The sequence below is a fragment of the Bos indicus genome, chromosome 10 (genome assembly GCF_029378745.1).
Source record: "Bos indicus isolate NIAB-ARS_2022 breed Sahiwal x Tharparkar chromosome 10, NIAB-ARS_B.indTharparkar_mat_pri_1.0, whole genome shotgun sequence".
Taxonomy (NCBI): Eukaryota; Metazoa; Chordata; class Mammalia; order Artiodactyla; family Bovidae; genus Bos; species Bos indicus.
The window spans coordinates 81,469,317-81,487,624 of NC_091769.1; the positions used below are offsets into that span (position 1 = coordinate 81,469,317).

General features: G+C 45.6%; 1 protein-coding gene across 7 annotated transcripts in view; it reads left to right on the forward strand.

The window, feature by feature from the left end:
• The window catches only part of SMOC1 (SPARC related modular calcium binding 1), a 152,741-nt gene that overhangs the window by 71,374 nt on the left and 63,059 nt on the right, over positions 1-18,308 (forward strand). For all 7 annotated transcript variants that reach the window (XM_070797775.1, XM_070797776.1, XM_070797777.1 and 4 more), the window contains exons 2-3: positions 3,069-3,234; positions 4,893-5,005. In XM_070797775.1, the coding sequence (XP_070653876.1) occupies positions 3,069-3,234; positions 4,893-5,005 (279 nt within the window). The remainder of the gene's footprint in view (positions 1-3,068; positions 3,235-4,892; positions 5,006-18,308) is intronic.

The window sequence follows — 18,308 nt, forward strand, 5'->3', positions numbered from 1 at the left end:
CCGCTGCAGGGATGCGTTTGCCCCCAAATAATCAAGTGCCCCAGCATGGTGCTGGATGCCAGAGATGTGTTCACAGGCTGAAAGAGACAGTCTCCTTGTCTTCTTGGTGCTCAGAGTGGGGGATTCCATTGCTAATCAAATCCCACAAATCAGTTTGTCCTCAAACTGTGGTAAGAGCCCTGAAGGAAAAGTAAGGTGTGAGAGGTTTTTATAGGGGGACCCGTCCTCACCTGTGAGAGTCAGGGAGAGCCTCCCAGATGAGCACAAATCTGAGCAGCAGCGGGAGGAAAGGGAGAAGGAACAGTGTGTCTAAAGGCCTGCGGCAGGGGTGGGGGGCGTACTTGCCTGGTGGTCCAGGGCCTAAGCCTCTGGGCTCCCAATGCAGGGTACCAGGGTTCAGTCCCTGGCCAGGGAACTAGATCCTGCATGCAGCAACTAAGACTTGGCATAGCTGAATAAAGAAAGGAAGAAAGAAAAGAAAATATTAAGTAAAAATAAAGGCCTAGGGGTAAGAGCCAATGGGACCTGGAAGGCAGGCCAGGGTGCCCCACTAAGCAGTGAGCAGAGTGAGGTCAGAGCAGGAACAGCTGAGGCCAGAGAAGGGTCAGACATGCCAGGGCAGGAGACCCTGTGAAGGTCCCCAGGGACAGAGGGGCACCACCCAAGGGTCTGAAGTGTGGACGACACTGCCTGCCCCTCTCTCCGTCTGCTCATCCCTCCTCTGTGGCAGCCTGGGGGCGTGGCTACCTCGGGAGATGACTACATACGACAGATTTTTTACCTGGGGACGTGCTTAGTCGCTCAGTCGTGTCCGACTCTTTGCAACCTGTTGGTCTATAGTCTGCCAGGGTCCTCTGTCCATGGGATTTTTCAGGCAATAATACTGGCATGGGTTGCCATTTCCTCCTCCAGGGGATCTTCCCAACCCAGGGATTGAACCTGAATTTCCTGTGTCTCCTGCATTGCGGGTGGATTCTTTACCCGCTGGGCCATCACATGTTACCTGGGGACACTAAGACACTATCAGGACATTCCCTTTGAGCTTTGGACAGGACTCAGGCTGGACGTGTGAGTGTGGCTGTCCAGAGCATCTGAAGAGAGGCTGCATCGTGCTGTCTATCCTGATAAGCCTGTGTGTGCAGGGTGGTCTCAGTTCAGTTGCTGCTTCCCCGTGCCGAGCAGCCAGCATCCAAGCGTGTGGTCAGGAGAGTGGGAGGGACTGGGTTTACAGCTGGGAGGTGGTCTGTGTGTTCACTGACAGGCTTGGACTCTCTTTGGATTTGGCCAGTATGGGCCATGTGCTCCTTTGAAGGGAAGGGTACTGCCTCTGGACCTCCCTTGGATGTTCTGGAAAAAGATCAACAAGTTCTCATCTATTTGCTTCACACGAAGGGCCTGCAGATAGAAATAGGGGGTGCAGTCATACCTTTTCCAAACCTTTATGAGCGTGGTGTGATTATCCAGTCAAATCTAACATCACTGATGGCCAGAGGTGTGTGCACCACATTGCCATGTGCCACGATGGGCTTTTCATTCTCTCAGTTTACTCTGACAAAGAGCCTTCAGTGTGTCCGGAGCTCTGCTATAGAGGGATGAATGAAAGTGGATCCAGCTCTCAAGGCCCATGCAGTCTAATCATGGGTTCTTCAACAGAAGCTCATGGGTTGTAGAATCCAGTTATTATTTTCCAACTGTATCCTACAGTTGTGAACAGGGGTTCACCGAGAAGGGGGTCCATGGTCAAATAAGTTTGAGAGATACAGCATCATATATGCTCTTGATCTGGTTAGCTATTGCTCTGTTTCAGACTACTCAAACCTTAATGGCTTGCCGCATACCTGAAACATTATATATCAACTGTACTTCAATAAAAAGAATTTTAACTTAATGACATAACTTATCATTATCTCTCACAGTTCTGGTGGGGCGACTGGGCTCAGCTGGGCGGGTCTTGCTTGAGCAGGGCTCTCTCAAGCAGTTGCTCCTTTTCATCTCTGTTAGTTACAATGAAGTGACTACTGAAGTTAGACTCATTTGAAGGCTTCTTCACTCACATGTCTCTGTGCCTGTGTTTGTTGGGCATTTCTCTCTCCACTCGGTTTTGCCCCGTGCTAGCTTGGGCTTCCTCCTAGCATGGTGGTCTCAGTGTTGGGCTTCTTACGTGGTGGCTGATTTCCCCCAGGCTGAGTGTTGCAAGAGACCTGGGAGGAGGCTGCAAAGCGTCACGTGACTTTGCCCAGAAGTCGCACAACATCACTGCCACAGCATGTTATTGGTTAAGCAAGTTATTGAGGCCAGTCCAGGTTCAAGGGAAGACTCCACACTCAATGGGAAGAGTAGCAAATACTTTACAGCTATCTAATTTACTGTACCTCTGGGAGATTAATAATGCATAAGAATGTACCAAAGGTGTCTGGGAAGTCCTGCCGTAAAGAAAACTTTAACTCAGCATTTCACAATCTGATGATGACGTTCATGTTAAATTAGGAAATTCCCTTCTCATAGAAAATTACTTAACCTGTATTCTGGCAGAGAGCAGTAGGCAGAAATGGAAGGGTGATAGATTTGGGGGCTCAGTAATACTTTCTAGACAATAAAACTTTCCAAAGATAGAGAGTAGAGATTCCTGGTGCATTCCTGGTTTGGGGAGGTACCCAAGTAGGGCCAAGTGCAGAGACCATCAGTGTGGACCAGAGGCTGAAGTTCCCGGTGGTGAAAGCTTGGACTTGACCTCTGACCAGTCTAGGTTCAGACTCGCCACTTAGAACTGTGTGAAACTGGGCAAGTTACCTCTCTCTAGGGCTTCAGTTTCCTTATCTAAAAAATAGGTAGTTCCTATTTCATAGGGTTAATGAGGTCCTGCATGTGAGTTACTGAGTCCAGGATGCCGTCCTTTGTTAGAGTTTGTGGTCGCTTGGTTTCCTACCACTTGTAGGGTTTAATAACTTTGGAATTATTCTGGACTTGCTTCCCAAAGGCAAATTAGTATTGTAAATTGTGAACTCATCTTTCCTGTTCTTGCAAAAGTCAGCCCTGTACCATTTCACCTTTTTTTTTTTCCAACCCAGTTTCTCATAAGTGACCGTGACCCTCAGTGCAACCTCCACTGCTCCAGGACTCAACCCAAACCTGTCTGCGCCTCCGACGGCAGGTCCTATGAGTCCATGTGTGAGTACCAGCGAGCCAAGTGCCGAGACCCAACCCTGGCTGTGGCGCATCGAGGCAGATGCAAAGGTGAGTGTGCACGCGCCCCATGGAGGAGAGACAGGCCTGCGCACCACACTCCTTGCGTGGGGCACTCCCGAGGAGGGAGCTCAGAATGAGTCTGTTCATTTGGCAGCCTCTCCCCTACCCTTTCCACCAGGGAATATGGAAAGGAGGACTGGCCCACTGAAAGATAAGTACTTTTCTGGCTTTCAAACACTGCCACCAGAGCTTAGAGAGATGCTGCTATTTGGCTATTGCTTTTAATTTTTAGAAATCTTTTTTTTTTTTTTTTTGTAGAGAGGCTTAAAATGGCAAAACATGATGGCTGGCTCTTGACTAGGGATTCCACATTGACAGCCAACAGATGTGTTTTGTTTGGTCTGCTCACACATTTAAACATATTAAAAACGTTTGAGACAACATTTAAAAATTGGGAAATTCAACCTAAAAATCTGGATGTTTGTATTTCCCATAAAAAATTGGAAAGTGTGGTGATATGAGGTCTGTGTTCCCTCCCTCAAGGCAAATGTGTGGCTGCTGCTGAGGAGTGGCTACCTCCTTTAAAAGGGAGCCTGTTCTCCAGCTCGCCACAGTCCACAGCATTCCCTGTGGTGCCACCACGCTGAGCGCCACGCTTAATACACCCAGCCCCTTCTCTAATTTGTATCGCTTTCCTACGCCCTGTTGGTATTTGAGTTTGTGACCCGTGGACTGATCAGAGCTATTACAGAAATTGTGGGAGGCTAAGTGGCACCCCACTCCAGTACTGTTGCCTGGAAAATCCCTTGGATAGAGGAGCTTGGTGGGCTGCAGTCCATGGTATCGCTAAGGGTCGGACACGACTGAGCGACTTCACTTTCACTTTTCACTTTCATGCATTGGAGAAGGAAATGGCAGCCCACTCCAGTGTTCTTGCCTGGAGAATCCCAGGGACAGGGGAGCCTGGTGGGCTGCCGTCTATGGGGTCGCACAGAGTTGGACACTACTGAAGCGACTTAGCAGTAGCAGCAGCAAGCCGGCTGCCCTAGGGCCTCTGATTTCCCAAAGAAAGTGCTTGCTGGGGACTTCTCTGATGGTTCAGTGGCTAAGACTCTGTGTTCCAGTACAGTGGGCCTGGGTTCAATCCCTGGTCAGGGAACTAGATCCCACATGCCACAGCTAAGACCTGGCATAGTCACATAAATAAATAAATAAATAGTGAAAAAAAAAAATCCATGGTGGTGCCAGAAAAAAAAAAGAAAAGAGCTTGCAGGTTTTGAATTGCAAGACATCTTTGAGACTCCTTGGGCTTGCATGCTTTTAAAGTCAGTGAAAAATAGTAGAACTTTTTTTCCCCTAGGAGGGATTAGGGATGTTTGGGAGAAAAGAAATAAACAGAACTGGGCATAAATATGACCCCCCTGACTTTTTCTAAGAATACCTTTAAGAGGCAGGTGAGGCTGTGGGGCATTCGTGTTCCTGGAACAGCCACTTTGATATGTCTGTGTGCCTGTGTGTCTGTGTTTGTGTGGTGTGGTTTCTGCCTGCGTGTGTGTGTGTCTGGATGTGTGTGGTGTGTGTGTGTGATGTGTGGCGGTGTGTGGGCCCCCACAACACAGTGCTTTTCTCTCAGCGTTTCTACAGCTGGAGTCTGTGGCTCCTGTGTGGGGTCCAAGTGACTCTGATGTGCATACCTCCCTCTTTAGACGCTGGCCAGAGCAAGTGTCGCCTGGAGCGGGCTCAGGCCCTGGAGCAAGCCAAGAAGCCCCAGGAGGCGGTGTTTGTCCCGGAGTGCACCGAGGATGGCTCCTTTACCCAGGTAGGCCTTGGCTACTCTCCCAGGCCCCGGGTCCTGGGGGCCTGGGAGCAGGAGGGCCCCGAGAGCCTTGCTTCCTGGAAACAGACGAGGGCTCTGTGACACCCCTGTGCCTGTGTCCCCTCCCGGGCCCCCCGCCACTCGGTGCCAGCGCTGGCAGTGGGTCCTGAAAGGCTTGTGCGAGTTCGAGCCAGGAAACTGGCACTGCTTTGTCCCCGTCCTCCTGCTGCCCGTCTTCATTGTTCTCTTCTGTCAAATGTAGGCTGGTTATTTTTTCTTATCCTCGTGGGTTTCCATGGGCAGCCTCTGTATTCCCTTCACTGTTCATTGCTACCCCTTCTGCACACCTCTCAGCCTGTCCCAAGCTTCAACTGAAGCCATGTTCCTTTTGAATGTAAAGTGTCTGTGGTTTGTGGAGTGCGTGTATGTGTGTGTGATGTATGAGTGTTGCATGGTGTATGTGTGCCTGTGGGTGGGTGTTTGTGTGTGTTGTGTGCTTCTTGTGTATGTGTGTGTCTCTCTGGGTGTTGTGTGGTTTCTGGTTAGGTGCGTGGTATATGTGCGTGATGTATTATATCTGTGTGCATGTGTGTTTGTGTTTGTGTGGTGTGGTTTCTGCCTGCATGTGTGTATGCCTGGGTGTGGTGGTGTATGTGTGTGATGTGAGGTGTGTGGTATCTGCATGTGTGTCTGTGCATGTATTGTGTGGTTTCTGTGTGTGTGGAGGCTGTCTGTGTGTGTGTGTGTGTGTGTGGTATACGTGTGTGCTGTGTGGTATATGGTATCTACGTGCACATGTGTGTGTGTGGTGTCTGTGCTAGCATGCGTGTGCACTCATGTATGCGTGCACTCAGATTCTAAAATCTCCTTTCAGACAGTTTTCCCTCTGATCCAGTGTGATCTTCTGGCTGGAGGCTGGGTAAAAGTAATGCTGGCTATGTTGAAGTTGGCACAGATTGGAACGCAGGCAGCGTGGGACAAAGGGGTGGTAGAGCTTTCAGGCTGGAGCTGGGGACAGTCTAGTGGGGCTGAGACAGCTGGGTGAGAGTGGGGAGGGTCACTGGACAGGGTGGGTCAGCCACTGGATTGGGACAGGGTGACTCCCACTGGAATGTAGTGTCGTTTGGGGACCTCTGCCACAAGAGGGCTGGAGGCGGGCGCCTTGGGAGTTTCAAAGTTTCCCTGTAATCGTCCCAGAATTTTCAAGGGGGTTGGGGAGGAGGGAAAGGATGGGTCTGGCCTTTGGTCTGCTGGGTTTCAGGTTTCATTGGGGGCTGGGCCCAGGGGACTGCTGATTTCAGGCCGAGTGCTGGTGGAGGTGGTGGGGTAGGGACGGGGCCTTGTAATTTTTAAAGTTTCCAGTGTTCAGCCAAGATTGATAGCCACGGAGTTAAACTGACCTTGGCTGCCCGCCCTGTGAGAGGTGCTTTTATTCATCTTCTCACTTAAGTCTCACCACGAGCCTGCCAGGTAGGCGTTGCTATCCTCATTTACAGAAGATGCAACCACAGCGGGAGGCAGAGTGGTCCAGGAACTGGGAGCCACGCTCAGATGTCTCTAGCACCCAGGCTCCCTCGGAGCCCTCCACACTGCTGTTCTCCGAGCTGGCAGCTTAAAAGGATGCTCTCTGCACTCGCTTTGGGGACACGTACTAAAATCAGAACAATACAGAGAAGATTAGCACGGCCCCTGCGTGCAAAGCATTCCCTGTTTTATCTTGATTTTACCCCCTCTCAAAATTCTCCCAGAAATGTAGCTCTTTACTGTGTAGCTATCATAATAAATAAACACATGGTGCAAAATTTAGATGAATTTATAAAAATATTTAAACTCATATCTCCATAAAGCAATGGCACCCCACTTCAGTCCTCTTGCCTGGAAAATCCCATGGACGGAGGAACCTGGTGGGTTGCAGTCCATGGGGTCGCTAAGAGTCGGACACGACTGAGCGACTTCACTTTCACTCTTCACTTTCATGCATTGGAGAAGGAAATGGCAACCCACTCCATGTTCTTGCCTGGAGAATCCCAGGGACGGGGGAGCCTGATGGGCTGCAGTCCTTGGGGGTTGCACAGAGTCGGACACGACTGAAGTGACTTAGCAGCAGCAGCAGCAACATAAAACAAATGCATAGTAAAATTCCATTTTTAGAGTTTAGTCAAGTTCTCTCCTTTAATTTGAATATTACACTGGTTGGTTTCTTTTTGATAGAAACAAAAATGCCTATTGAAGAAAAAGTGAAGGAGGCTCTGAGGTGTGGACTAGAGAAAGGCAGTCTACTGCTGTGGCTAGTGCACCATTCCTAGAGCCAGACCGCCTGGGCGTGAGTCCACCCACCCCTCAGGCACATCATTTAATTTCTCTAGGTCATAATTTCCTTAAGTGTCGAATAGAGATTATTATCTCTATTATTATTTTATATAGTAATTATCATTATCATGGGTTTCCCTGGTGGCTCAGTGGTAGGAATCCGTTTGCAATGTAGGAGACGTGGGTTTGATCCCCGGGTCAGGAAGATCCCTTGGAGAAGGAAATGGCAACCCACTCCAGTATTCTTGCCTGGCAAGTCCCATGAACAAAGGAGCCTGGGGGGCTACAGTCCATGGGGTCACAAAAGGTCAGACATGGTTTAGCAACTAAACAACGACAAATTATTATATTATACATTTTATATGTTACTATTATTATTACTATTATTACTGTAGCTTACCTCATGAGGTAGTGATAAGGATTAAATAAGTCAACACATGTGAAATGCTTGGAACACAGAAATACTGTATAAATATCTGCCATTATCAACATTAGCCCCATCTCTACTCTGGTTCTGTCACTCAGATCTTCTCAAGATGTTACAGACGATGTCATCCAAGAAAAAGAAAATCTTCTGTTGCACCTTTCCTCCATGGGTTCTTTATTTATCATTTTTTCTAGTGAAAAGAACCCAGGTGATCTTTGTACTGAAAATTCACGTATGCGGGAGAATATCAAACCTCTTGCAGCTGCATTTGGGGCTGAGACAGGGGTCAAGGTAATAGGGAGGAGGCAGAATCCTTTTCCCCCCTTTGTAGGCTTCTGTAATCCAGAGTGTGTTGCTTACGAGAACGGTTGACCCCTGCCCTCCTGGTTCTGAAGTATTTGCTGCCTCGTGACAGACAGCCGCTGGCCAGCTTTTGTTTGAGGGAGGCCAGGCTGGACCAGGTGGTGTTTGCCGGGGAGGGGAACTTCCAGATTAGTCTGGGCAGAATTGCTAAGTGAGGGGGCCCCTGAAGTTCAGCAGAGGTTGGATAGACAGTCAAGAGCCCCTCATTTGTTTGACACGCTAAGCGCTGCCATGTGTCTGCAGGCTGGAGGCTGGCTCACCCCGGTGGGCAGCCAGGCAGCCAGACAGCCGGTCCGACCCCATCACAGTGATTGAAATGGATGTGCTCTTTCCCTTGATCAAAGACGCTGCAATAACTTCACAAAATGAGGCTGTCTCTTTGAGTGTGCTTCAATTGCATTGACAGGCTGCCAAAAGGCTATGAGAAAAAAAAATGCTTTTCTGCCTCCCCCAACCTCCACTATCACTGACCTGGACTTATTTTGGTTTTGTTTTCTTTAAGACCAAAACCAGAGACCAGGTCCATTATTTCAACATTGCTTAGACTATTGACATGCATGCATCCTGGTGTTGTCCTGTGAATTATTATACAGTAATGTGCTCTTGAAGTTTATGGAGGGGACCCTCACGGGACTGGGCTTGTCTGGCATGGGATACACCTTGGGACTACATGACTAGGTTGGCTTTAATGGGGTTCGTATGGGATGCGGTGGTCTCTGTTCTCTAATTTGCTTTCCCTTGACCTCTTCTCTTGCTACCCTGCACCCCAACTCAAACAGCAGAGTGGTAAACACTAGAACATCAGGTGTTTAAAAACCGTGATATCTAGACCACATCTCAGGTCATTAAATCATAATGAGGGACCCAGACATTATGATTATTTCAAGCTCTCCAGATGATACCAGTGTTTGGTCCAGGTTGTGAATGACCTGCTGTTATAAGGGCTTCATCACTCTTGTTCTTGGTTGCATCACTGGAATACAGAGTTAAGGCTTTTTGATGACCTGCTGTGTGAGGATGGGAGCTACTGATTTTGTCCTTTGCTGTGGTCCTGTCTGCTTTCTCTTCTGGGTATCAGGAATATTAACTCCTGACATCTGTTCTCCGAGTCCTTTGCCAAGCTGTTGTCTGCTGCCCAATATGATGAACTGAAATCACAGCCATAGAGGAATGGTATTGGATCACCACCACTAGGATGTTGGCTTGTCAAGCTTGTGCATCACTGAATAATTGTAATGGCAATTCTTTATTGAGTGCTGTTTGCTGCCAGGCATTGATTTTTACACTCATTAATCTTTACTAGAACCTTTTGAGGTGGTTATTAATACCCTTATTTATACCAGAAAACTGAGTTTCAGTGGGGTTAAATAACAAGTTCAAGGTCACTAAGGATTTGTACCCAGGTCTACCTAATTTCAAGGCCTATGCTCTTAACTTTTTTATGCTACCAAAGTGTCCTTGATGTATATGTACTTAATTTGCATTGCCATTGTTATTCCAGAAGTCCCCTCTCTGATGCTGTTGGCCAATCAATCAAGTAGACATAAAAAAGTCCCTTTGCTTATGGAAATTTTTAAATATACAGAAAAGTTGCCAGAGTTCTCTGGTGGTCTAGTGGTTAAGACTCCAGACTTCCACTGCAGGGCGCATGGGTTTGATTCCTCATCAGGGGACTAAGATTCTGCAACCTACAGGACACGTGCCTCCCACCTGCCTCTGTAAAAATACGTATGTGTGTGTATATATACACACAGAAGTAGAAATAATAGCATAATGAACCCCATGTACCCATCACCCAGCTTCAACAATGATTAACACCTGGCTGATTCTGTTTCATCTTTATCCTATTTTCATCTCCTACGCCAAACTGGATTGCTTCAAAGCAGATCCCAGACACAATATTTTTTCATCTCAGACATTTGGAGCTCTGCTCTGTTCTGGGTTATGAGCTGGTTGCTCTGGGGCATTCAAGAAATGCCATGGCCTGTGCTTTCAAGGAGCTTACATGCAGAAAAGATATGAAAACATACCATGAAGTAGCTAGTATATAAGACCCTACATGTACAATTGGGTGTATTTCAAATGCCCAGTTATAAGTCAGTAATTTGGAATTCTGAGTGATTTTATTATTGAGAAAATATGCAAAATTAAAAATTTATGAACATAAAAATTAAACACTTCTGAACATCAAAATTGAAGATTTCTGAACGTAAAAGTGCCTTAAACAAAGCAAAAGGCAAATGATGTATATTAGCCTTAATGAAAAAGGCTAATATTAGATTTAAAAAACTCTTAAAAACCAGGAAGAAAAAGATCTTAGTAGAAAAGTGGACAAGAGATATCAATAAGCAGATTATACAATAATAACAAATAGCCAATAAATGACTATGAATGATATTTTCCTTAGTAATTAAAGAAATATAAATACTAATGATGTGGCATTTTGCTTACCAAATTGTTAAAACTTGGAAAAGAGTAATATTCAGGCCTGGGTGAAGGGAAAGGATTACGCCCCACATCATACTTGAAAAAGTAAATCGGCACTGACATTTTATGAGAGAATTTTGCAATATAGGTCAAAAGTCCTTAACTGTGTCCAAATCTTGAGCTTGACGTTTCACTTCTAGGAATTTATTCTAAAGAAATAATTTAAAATATATGCAAATATTTAGCCACAAGGATTTCCATCTAAGTTCTCCTTATAGTTGCAAAAATTAGGAAACAATCTAATCTAAATATCCAAAATAGAGAAGTGCTTAAACAAATTATGACATCGCCATACTGGGCAGCTAGTAGAATGATATGTTATAGACGCTCATTTCACACAATATGTGTGTGTATGTGTTATGTATATATACACACATATATATGAGACTAACATATATATATGAGACATTCAAATATTCAAAAGAAAAAATATTTTCATTTTCTTCTAAATCGAAAAGCTGCACACACTTTGTAAAAAAAAAATTCTGAGAGTGCAGAAGTACATAGGAATAAAGGTAAAGGCAGTGAGTTCATCTCTTTGAAGTAGCAGCTGTTAAGTCTACAGCCCACTGGTTTTTCTTCCTTTGTGTACTTATCATTTTTGAGGGTAAAAATAATAAAATGTCATATATCACTTTCTAATTCTTTCTTATTATTAAAAAAAAATTGCTTATTTATTTATCTTGGACTGTGCTAGGGCTTTGTTGCCGCACAGGCCTTTCTCTAGTCGTGGCAAGCAGGGGCTACTCTCTAGTTGCAGTGTGCAGGCTTCTCAGTGCGGTGGCTTTTCTTGTCGTCGAGCAGGGGCTCTACGGCATGTGGACTTCAGTAGCTGCCGCACGTGGGCTCAGTATTTGTGGTTCCTGGGCTCTGGAACTCTGGCTCAGTAGTTGCGGCACTCGGGCTTAGTTGCTCTGTGGCATATGAGATTTTCTTGCCATAAGAAAATCTGTGGGATTGAACCTGTGTCTCTTGCATTGGCAGGCAGATTCTTTACCACTGAGCCACCAGGGAAGCCCTCTAATGCTTTCCTATATTAATTATACTGTGATTTACTTATTTCCAGGTGTATTGCATATTACCCTATGTCATTTAAAAAATCACCGTATGTCCCATTGTATGAAGGTACCATGAATTCTGGAAATTTGGGGATTAAATTTCAGAAAGTTGAATATTGGGTCAAAAGGACATGCCCTTTCAAAGACATTTGATGCATACTCCCAAACTGCCTTCTGTTGAGCAACGATGTAGTTGATTTAGTGGTTGCTACCAGATACATCCCCAAGCCATTTAATTTATTTTATGTAGATAGATTGTAGTTCTAATAATACTGTAGAGTATAAAACACCACTTGTAACATTACTGCTACATGAAAAAAATGTATTGTGTGTCCCACTTTAAGCCCCATGTTCCAGGAACAGTCTTTCTTGATATAGCTCTGTCTGGCACCCACACTGTCCCCATTTCTCTTCATTCCAATCTCTGCTCCCCACACCAGCACACACATATATGTTTTTTTATTTCCCAAGGTTAGTTTTTTTTTTTTTTTGTCGTATGGGTTTGGGGAGCTGTAATTTCTTCTTGATAATGCTTTGTTTAGAAGCTGGAAGTGCAAAGAAAGTTCTGTGGCTTTTGGCATAGATGGTGGGCTCCCCTTGTCAGCATTTCTGTAGCTCCTACAGTTTTCTCAAACCTGGGGACTGCAGCTTGTCTCCTAAGTGCTTGGGCTTGAGCTGTGAAGCCGAAGCCGGCCTTGAGGCTCCTTTGCAGTGACTCCTCTCCCACCCCCACAGTACAAAACCGCATGTCTGCAACCAAAACCCCACCCCCACCCCGGCTGAGTGGTATGACTAGCTTGTCTTGGAAACACCTGTGTTTGCCATCTTGGCCTCCGTCTTCCAGATTCTCAGGAAGTGCTAAAGGTATGCTTTATGCTAAAGGTATGGATGCTTTGCATCACTTGTGAGCCTTTGTGGACCAACTGTTGAACCTCTGATAAAACACTGGCAGGCTGGAGCACTGAGTATCATCATGGGGGGGAAGGATTTGTCCTGTCCTTGATGAGTCCAAGGGCTGCATCGTTTTGTGTTAATGTGGGACTATCTTACCTGAAGCAATAGTGTGGGCGTCTCCTCAGTGCAGAGGGTTCTGTAGGTAAAGTACTAAGAGCCTGGCTGCATCCATAGCTGGACTCTTCTGAGCTTCTCTGGCCATATCAAGTTCCTTTGGATGCCCCAAGCACAGCCAGTTCTGTGTGTTTTATGGATGGTGCTAACTTTTTTAAAGCAGTCACACTGTTAAATATTTAAGTCCATCCTCTATGTACAGATGGCACAGTGGTCAAGAGACCCACCGTTGCGTCACTTGTCACTCTTCTTTGTCCTTTTCTGTTGTGTTCAATAAACATATTATTATTGTTACAGTTTGAGCATCTACTGTGCCCAGAGCATCTTACTAGTTGTTCTACATGTGTTTTTCTTTGAATTGCTTTTGTTCCAAACAGCCAGATGCTGCATATGGTAATTTATACAAAAATGCTCACAACATAGCACATAACTGCTGTTCAGCAAATGTTAGTTTTCTTCCTCTTTGGGCTTGGTTTGCTCAACTGTATAATGGGGGAGCTAGCTGAGCTCCTCCAGAGGTCATCCTGTGGGCCAGCCACATGGTTTTATTATTTAAAATAGCAGCTCTATTAAGGTAGAATTCACATGCCATAAAATGTATCCTTTTAAGTGTATGATTCAGTGGTTTTTAGTATGTTTACAGAGTTGTGCAACCATTACCACTATCTAATGCCAGAATATTTTCATCACCCAAGAACACATCCATGTACCCACTGGAGGTCATATGAAAGTAAATGTTTAATTCTTTAAATCATGGCAGGGACAGGGCCTGATGCCTCCACATGCAGGAAGGACTTGCCTAGTAAGTTACTCGTCTCATCTCTCACAAATAGTGGGAGCCACCACTGCCATCTTTTCAATGAAAGAACCCTGTGGGCACCCACAAGTACAGAGGAGGGCAAGATGAGGGTGGGTGGAGCTCCAATGCTGTATCCGTTGTATTCGGTGGTGACCTGCCTACTCCAACCACTGCTCTGTCCTCCTCTCCAATGGCTGCATGGCCCCTGAGCCTCCTCTCCCAGATTGGCTGGCATCATTTGCTTTGGAGCAAGTTGTAGGCTCTGGGTGCTCCCAACTGGGTATCTGACCTCCCTGCAGTCTCTGGTGAATCTTCCCCTAAGTCTATCTTGGAAATAAAAGGAGCAAGCCCTGGGCAGTACCCACAGCTGCTCTTCTGCAAGGGGGTGTACTTGGGAGGAAGGGATGGATGAGGCCTGCTTCTCTGGTCTTCCTGCTGCTCATGGTAACAGGGAGGCTCAGTGATGGAGGCTTCCATCACTCTCTCTGCTGTTCTTTTCTTTTTCAGATGATAGCAGTAACACCTGTATAGCACTTACTTTGTGCCAAGGTGTTTTCTAAGTACCTGACACCCATTAACTTATTCAGCCCTCACTATGACCTATGAGTAGGTACTATTGTATTCTTAATTAATAGATAAGAAAACTGAGCCATAGAGAAGCTGAATAACTTTCTTGGAGTCACATAGCTTGCAAGTGACAGTCAGGATTCAAACCCAAGCAGCCTGGTGCCAGGATTCTTGGTCCTAACCATTATACCATACTGCCTCTTAAAGGGCATGGCCTTCTTTTATAGTGGTATTGCCAAACTGGAGCTTATCCAGGAGGATAACTCAGGTGAGCAGGTTGGGGAAATCATGTCACATGAGGAATAGTCAAAGGAGCCAGAGGTTGGTTTGAAGATGAGAAGAACCAATGGGTGGATGAGAAAGAGACAACCAAAGGGATGCATGAGGGCCATCTTCACCTTGGTCTGTGGATGCCAATTGCTTTTTCTTGAGTAGTCCCACAGAGCTGACCCAGGATCACTGAGTGAAATATTTAATGACTCAGATTCTGACTCAAACCCAGGAAGAACTTTTTACAAGAGGAGCAATCCACAGATGGAATATTTTACTCAAAGAGGACTTCCCATCCCAGGAAGAGGACAGACAGGACTCAAGGGGCATTCAGGTGGGGTGCTGTGGGGAAGGAGGGTGCTCCTGCACTGGGAAGGGAATTAAACTGATGACCTCTTGGAGTCTCCTTCATACCTACTATGATTTTATGAGTATAATATTCAGTCTGGTGGGTAGGCACACAGTTGACCCACAGCAAACCCTTCTTCAGGAACCTTCCAGGCAGACCCATTAACACACACACAGTCAAGGCTATTGCCACTCTGCTGTGGGTACATATGACATGCCAGGTGGTGACCCTGCAGGCGCAGGTCGTGACACGTGACACTGTGTCATAGTATAATGCTGCCTCTGAAGTGGGGGGGAGGTCGAGTCAACTTTTAAAGTCAACTAAACTCTTGGTGGCTCAGACGGTAAAGCGTCTGTCTACAATGCGGGAGACCCAGGTTTGAGCCCTGGGTTGGGAAGATCCCCTGGAGAAGGAAATGGCAATCCATTCCAGTACTATTGCCTGGAAAAATCCCATGGACAGAGGAGCCTGGTAGGCTACAGTCTATGGGGTTACAAAGAGTCGGACACGACTGAGCGACTTCACTTTCACTAAACTCTTCTGCAAAATGGACAGGATCAGATTTTTTTTTTTCGGCCAGTCAAAGTCTGGAAAAGTAAAAGGAACATGGGAGGGAGATATGAAGGCAGAAAAGTTTAATTAAAGTGAAATCAGATATAGGAGGGCTTCCCAGGTGGCACTAGTGGTAAAGAACCCGCCTGCCAATGCAGGAGACAGAAGAGGCAAGTTTGATCCCTGGGTTGCAAAGATCGCCTGGAGGCGGTCATGGCAACCCACTCTAGTATTCTTGCCTTGAGAATCCCATGGACAAAGAAGCCTGGTGGGCTCTTTGCAAAGAGTCGGACACGGCTAAGTGACTTAGCACGCACGCACGCACAGATACAGCAAGCAAGAAAGAGCCCCCACTCCTGCAGGCCACCCTTGTCCCACCACTGGCCGGATCACCACAGCTCTGCTCTGAACAAAGCTCCTACACAAAGGGACTTATTTTTCATTGGATATTTTGAAAACATAAAAAGTATTTGATACTTTCCCCCCCGAAGTGGAAGTAGAAGTGAACAAATGAGAGGTGCCGTGTTTGCTGTTTACAAAACCTGGGTCATTCTAGGCACCAAACAAGGGGGAAGAAGTCAAGAAAATAAAGTTTTTCTGGAACCCTGACACTAAGATTTTAAAAATATCTTTATGTGTGTGTTAGGGGGACGCTCTTTACACTTTTTGGAAACTAAAAAAAAAAATGTTCTTCATCATGTATTTGGAAAAGTGGTCCTAACCCTGGCAAGTAGGTGCCAATTTGTAAATTTTGACCTTACTCTTAAGTAGCAGAAGTTCAACTTGGGGTACAGTTGTAGAATCACAGAAGTTTTGGATCAAAAGGGACCTTAGAGATAATCTGGTTCATATTTTCCTTCCTCTCCTTGTCTCACCACATCCAGGGTTCAGATTCTACTTATAATCTCTCACCAAGCCATCATCTATCTTCTGCTTGATTGCCACCAAAGACGGGAAACGTATTACTACCAATGGCAACATAATGCATTTTGGGCAAGTTTAGTTGGAAAGTCCTTCTCTGTGTTGACATGAGAGTTGTGATTTCCAATAGATGACCCCCTTTCTATCTAAGGGACTTACAGAATCCACAGAAATCTCATTTTCCACAAAAAATCTGAAGACAAACACCATTATGTCCTTGTAAAGTCCTCTCTTACAGCCAAGAAATATTTCTTTTCTCCCTGGCAAAGATATTTAGTTCTAGCACTCATTCCCATATCATAGAGACTTATGTCTCTCTTTCCTCTTGGCTTCTTTCCTCTGATTTCAGTTTGCTGAGTCAACCCCACCCCACCGCCTCCCCCTCCCCGGACCCTGCCCCACACCGCCACAACCCCACCAGCCCTGCCCTTATAGAATATCCTTCCCCAAACTGGATACAGTATTTCAGGTATGGTCAGAAAGAGCTTAGGAAAGAATAGTATTATCTCTTATTCTTAACTCTCTACTGCTTGACTAATATCACATTGACAGCAATGTTACACCATCAAGTCATAAAAAACATAGTCAACAAGGACTTCCACAGAATTTGAAATTGAGGGGTTACCTTCCCTCCTTGCCTCTCCTCCATTAAATTCTGGAAGACCAGGTAAATACTCTAAAAAGAAAATCCCTCATTCCCCAGCAGACAGTCCTCCCTAGACTTGGCATTGAGCAGGAGACAGTGTCTACAGCCAGCAAGAATAGCAGTGCTTTGAAGCTACAAAGGACATCCTTTCTGCAAACGGGAAGGGGAAAAGGACAAAATCTGCTTGTGCTGAGTGCATTCTCTACATCCAACACTATTTTAGATGCTTTATGTATCTCGTCTCATTTTGTCTTCTTAATAACCTTCAAGGTATGCACCGTTAGTCTTGTTTCATAAATAGGCTTGGAGAGGTTAAGTGACTTTGTGAAAGTCACACAGAGATGGTGTTTAAACCCAGGTCATTTTGACTCCAAAGCCATGTTTTTCCTTCTGCATCCTGTTGCTTCTCATCCAAACCTGACTAAAGATGAGGGGGACATTTGTGGGATAACCTCTTCCAAACTGAGGGAAAAACAGCTCAAGCTAGCCAGACCAAAAGGATTACACCATCTCTCCTGCCTACCCTCGCTTTTCTCACTGCAGTCAAACATTATTCCATGTGTGAAATCACCCAGAAGCTTTAAGGCCACAATCGCTAGATGCCTGAATTAAAAGACCACGTATCATCAAAACAACTGGAACAGAAAAACTTTGGAAAGAAGTGTTGTCCCATGGCCCCTTGCTCCCAAATTCCCACCTAGAAAAGTGCTTGTTTCTTGAGTATTTCATGATAAATGCTGGAAAGGATGGCGTGATGAAGTGTCTCTTAAAACAGTGGTGCTTGGAGTGTGGCCCTGGACCAGCAGCAGCAGCATCACCTGAGGACTTGTTAGAAATGCATATTCTCCAGCTAACCCCATCCCTAATGAATCCAGAACCTCTGTGAGCAGGGCCTAGCAATTTGTTTTCATAAGCCCTCCCCATGGATCTTACTGTGCAATAAGCAATGTTCTCTTGCAGCTCCTGATGGAGAGAGATTCTAGGGCGATAAGTGGCAACCTCAGATGGCCTGGAGACTCTAAGTCATTCAGCTAGGGTGCGTGGCACCAATGGAAAAACATAATTTTCTACAAGGGGTCCTATAGGGAATGCAGAAGAAAGGAAAATATGCCTGCTGAAAATACTGCACTGAAACTAAGTTGTTGGGTAGATCTACAGCAAGATGTTTAACTTTGTGCATTCGTTTAATCCAAAAAACCTACTAACTGCTTTGGAACAACTGGCCGATTAAAGAAAAAAATATGTTTCATAATCCCACTGCCAAGGAGAGTTAGAGAAATATCCACATGCCTTCTGCTTTTAGTTTAACTTTTTCCCGCTGGGAAATGTTCCTGTACATGATAGTAGTCATTTCATTACAAGTTTGGTAGTTGCTACTAAGAATGCTGAATCAAGCCTGTCTTTTTGCATATGGTTCACATTTTTCTGTTTTACAAAAGAAGCACAAAGAAGAGGGATGTGGGAGGGATGTAGCCACTGGGTTGAAGGT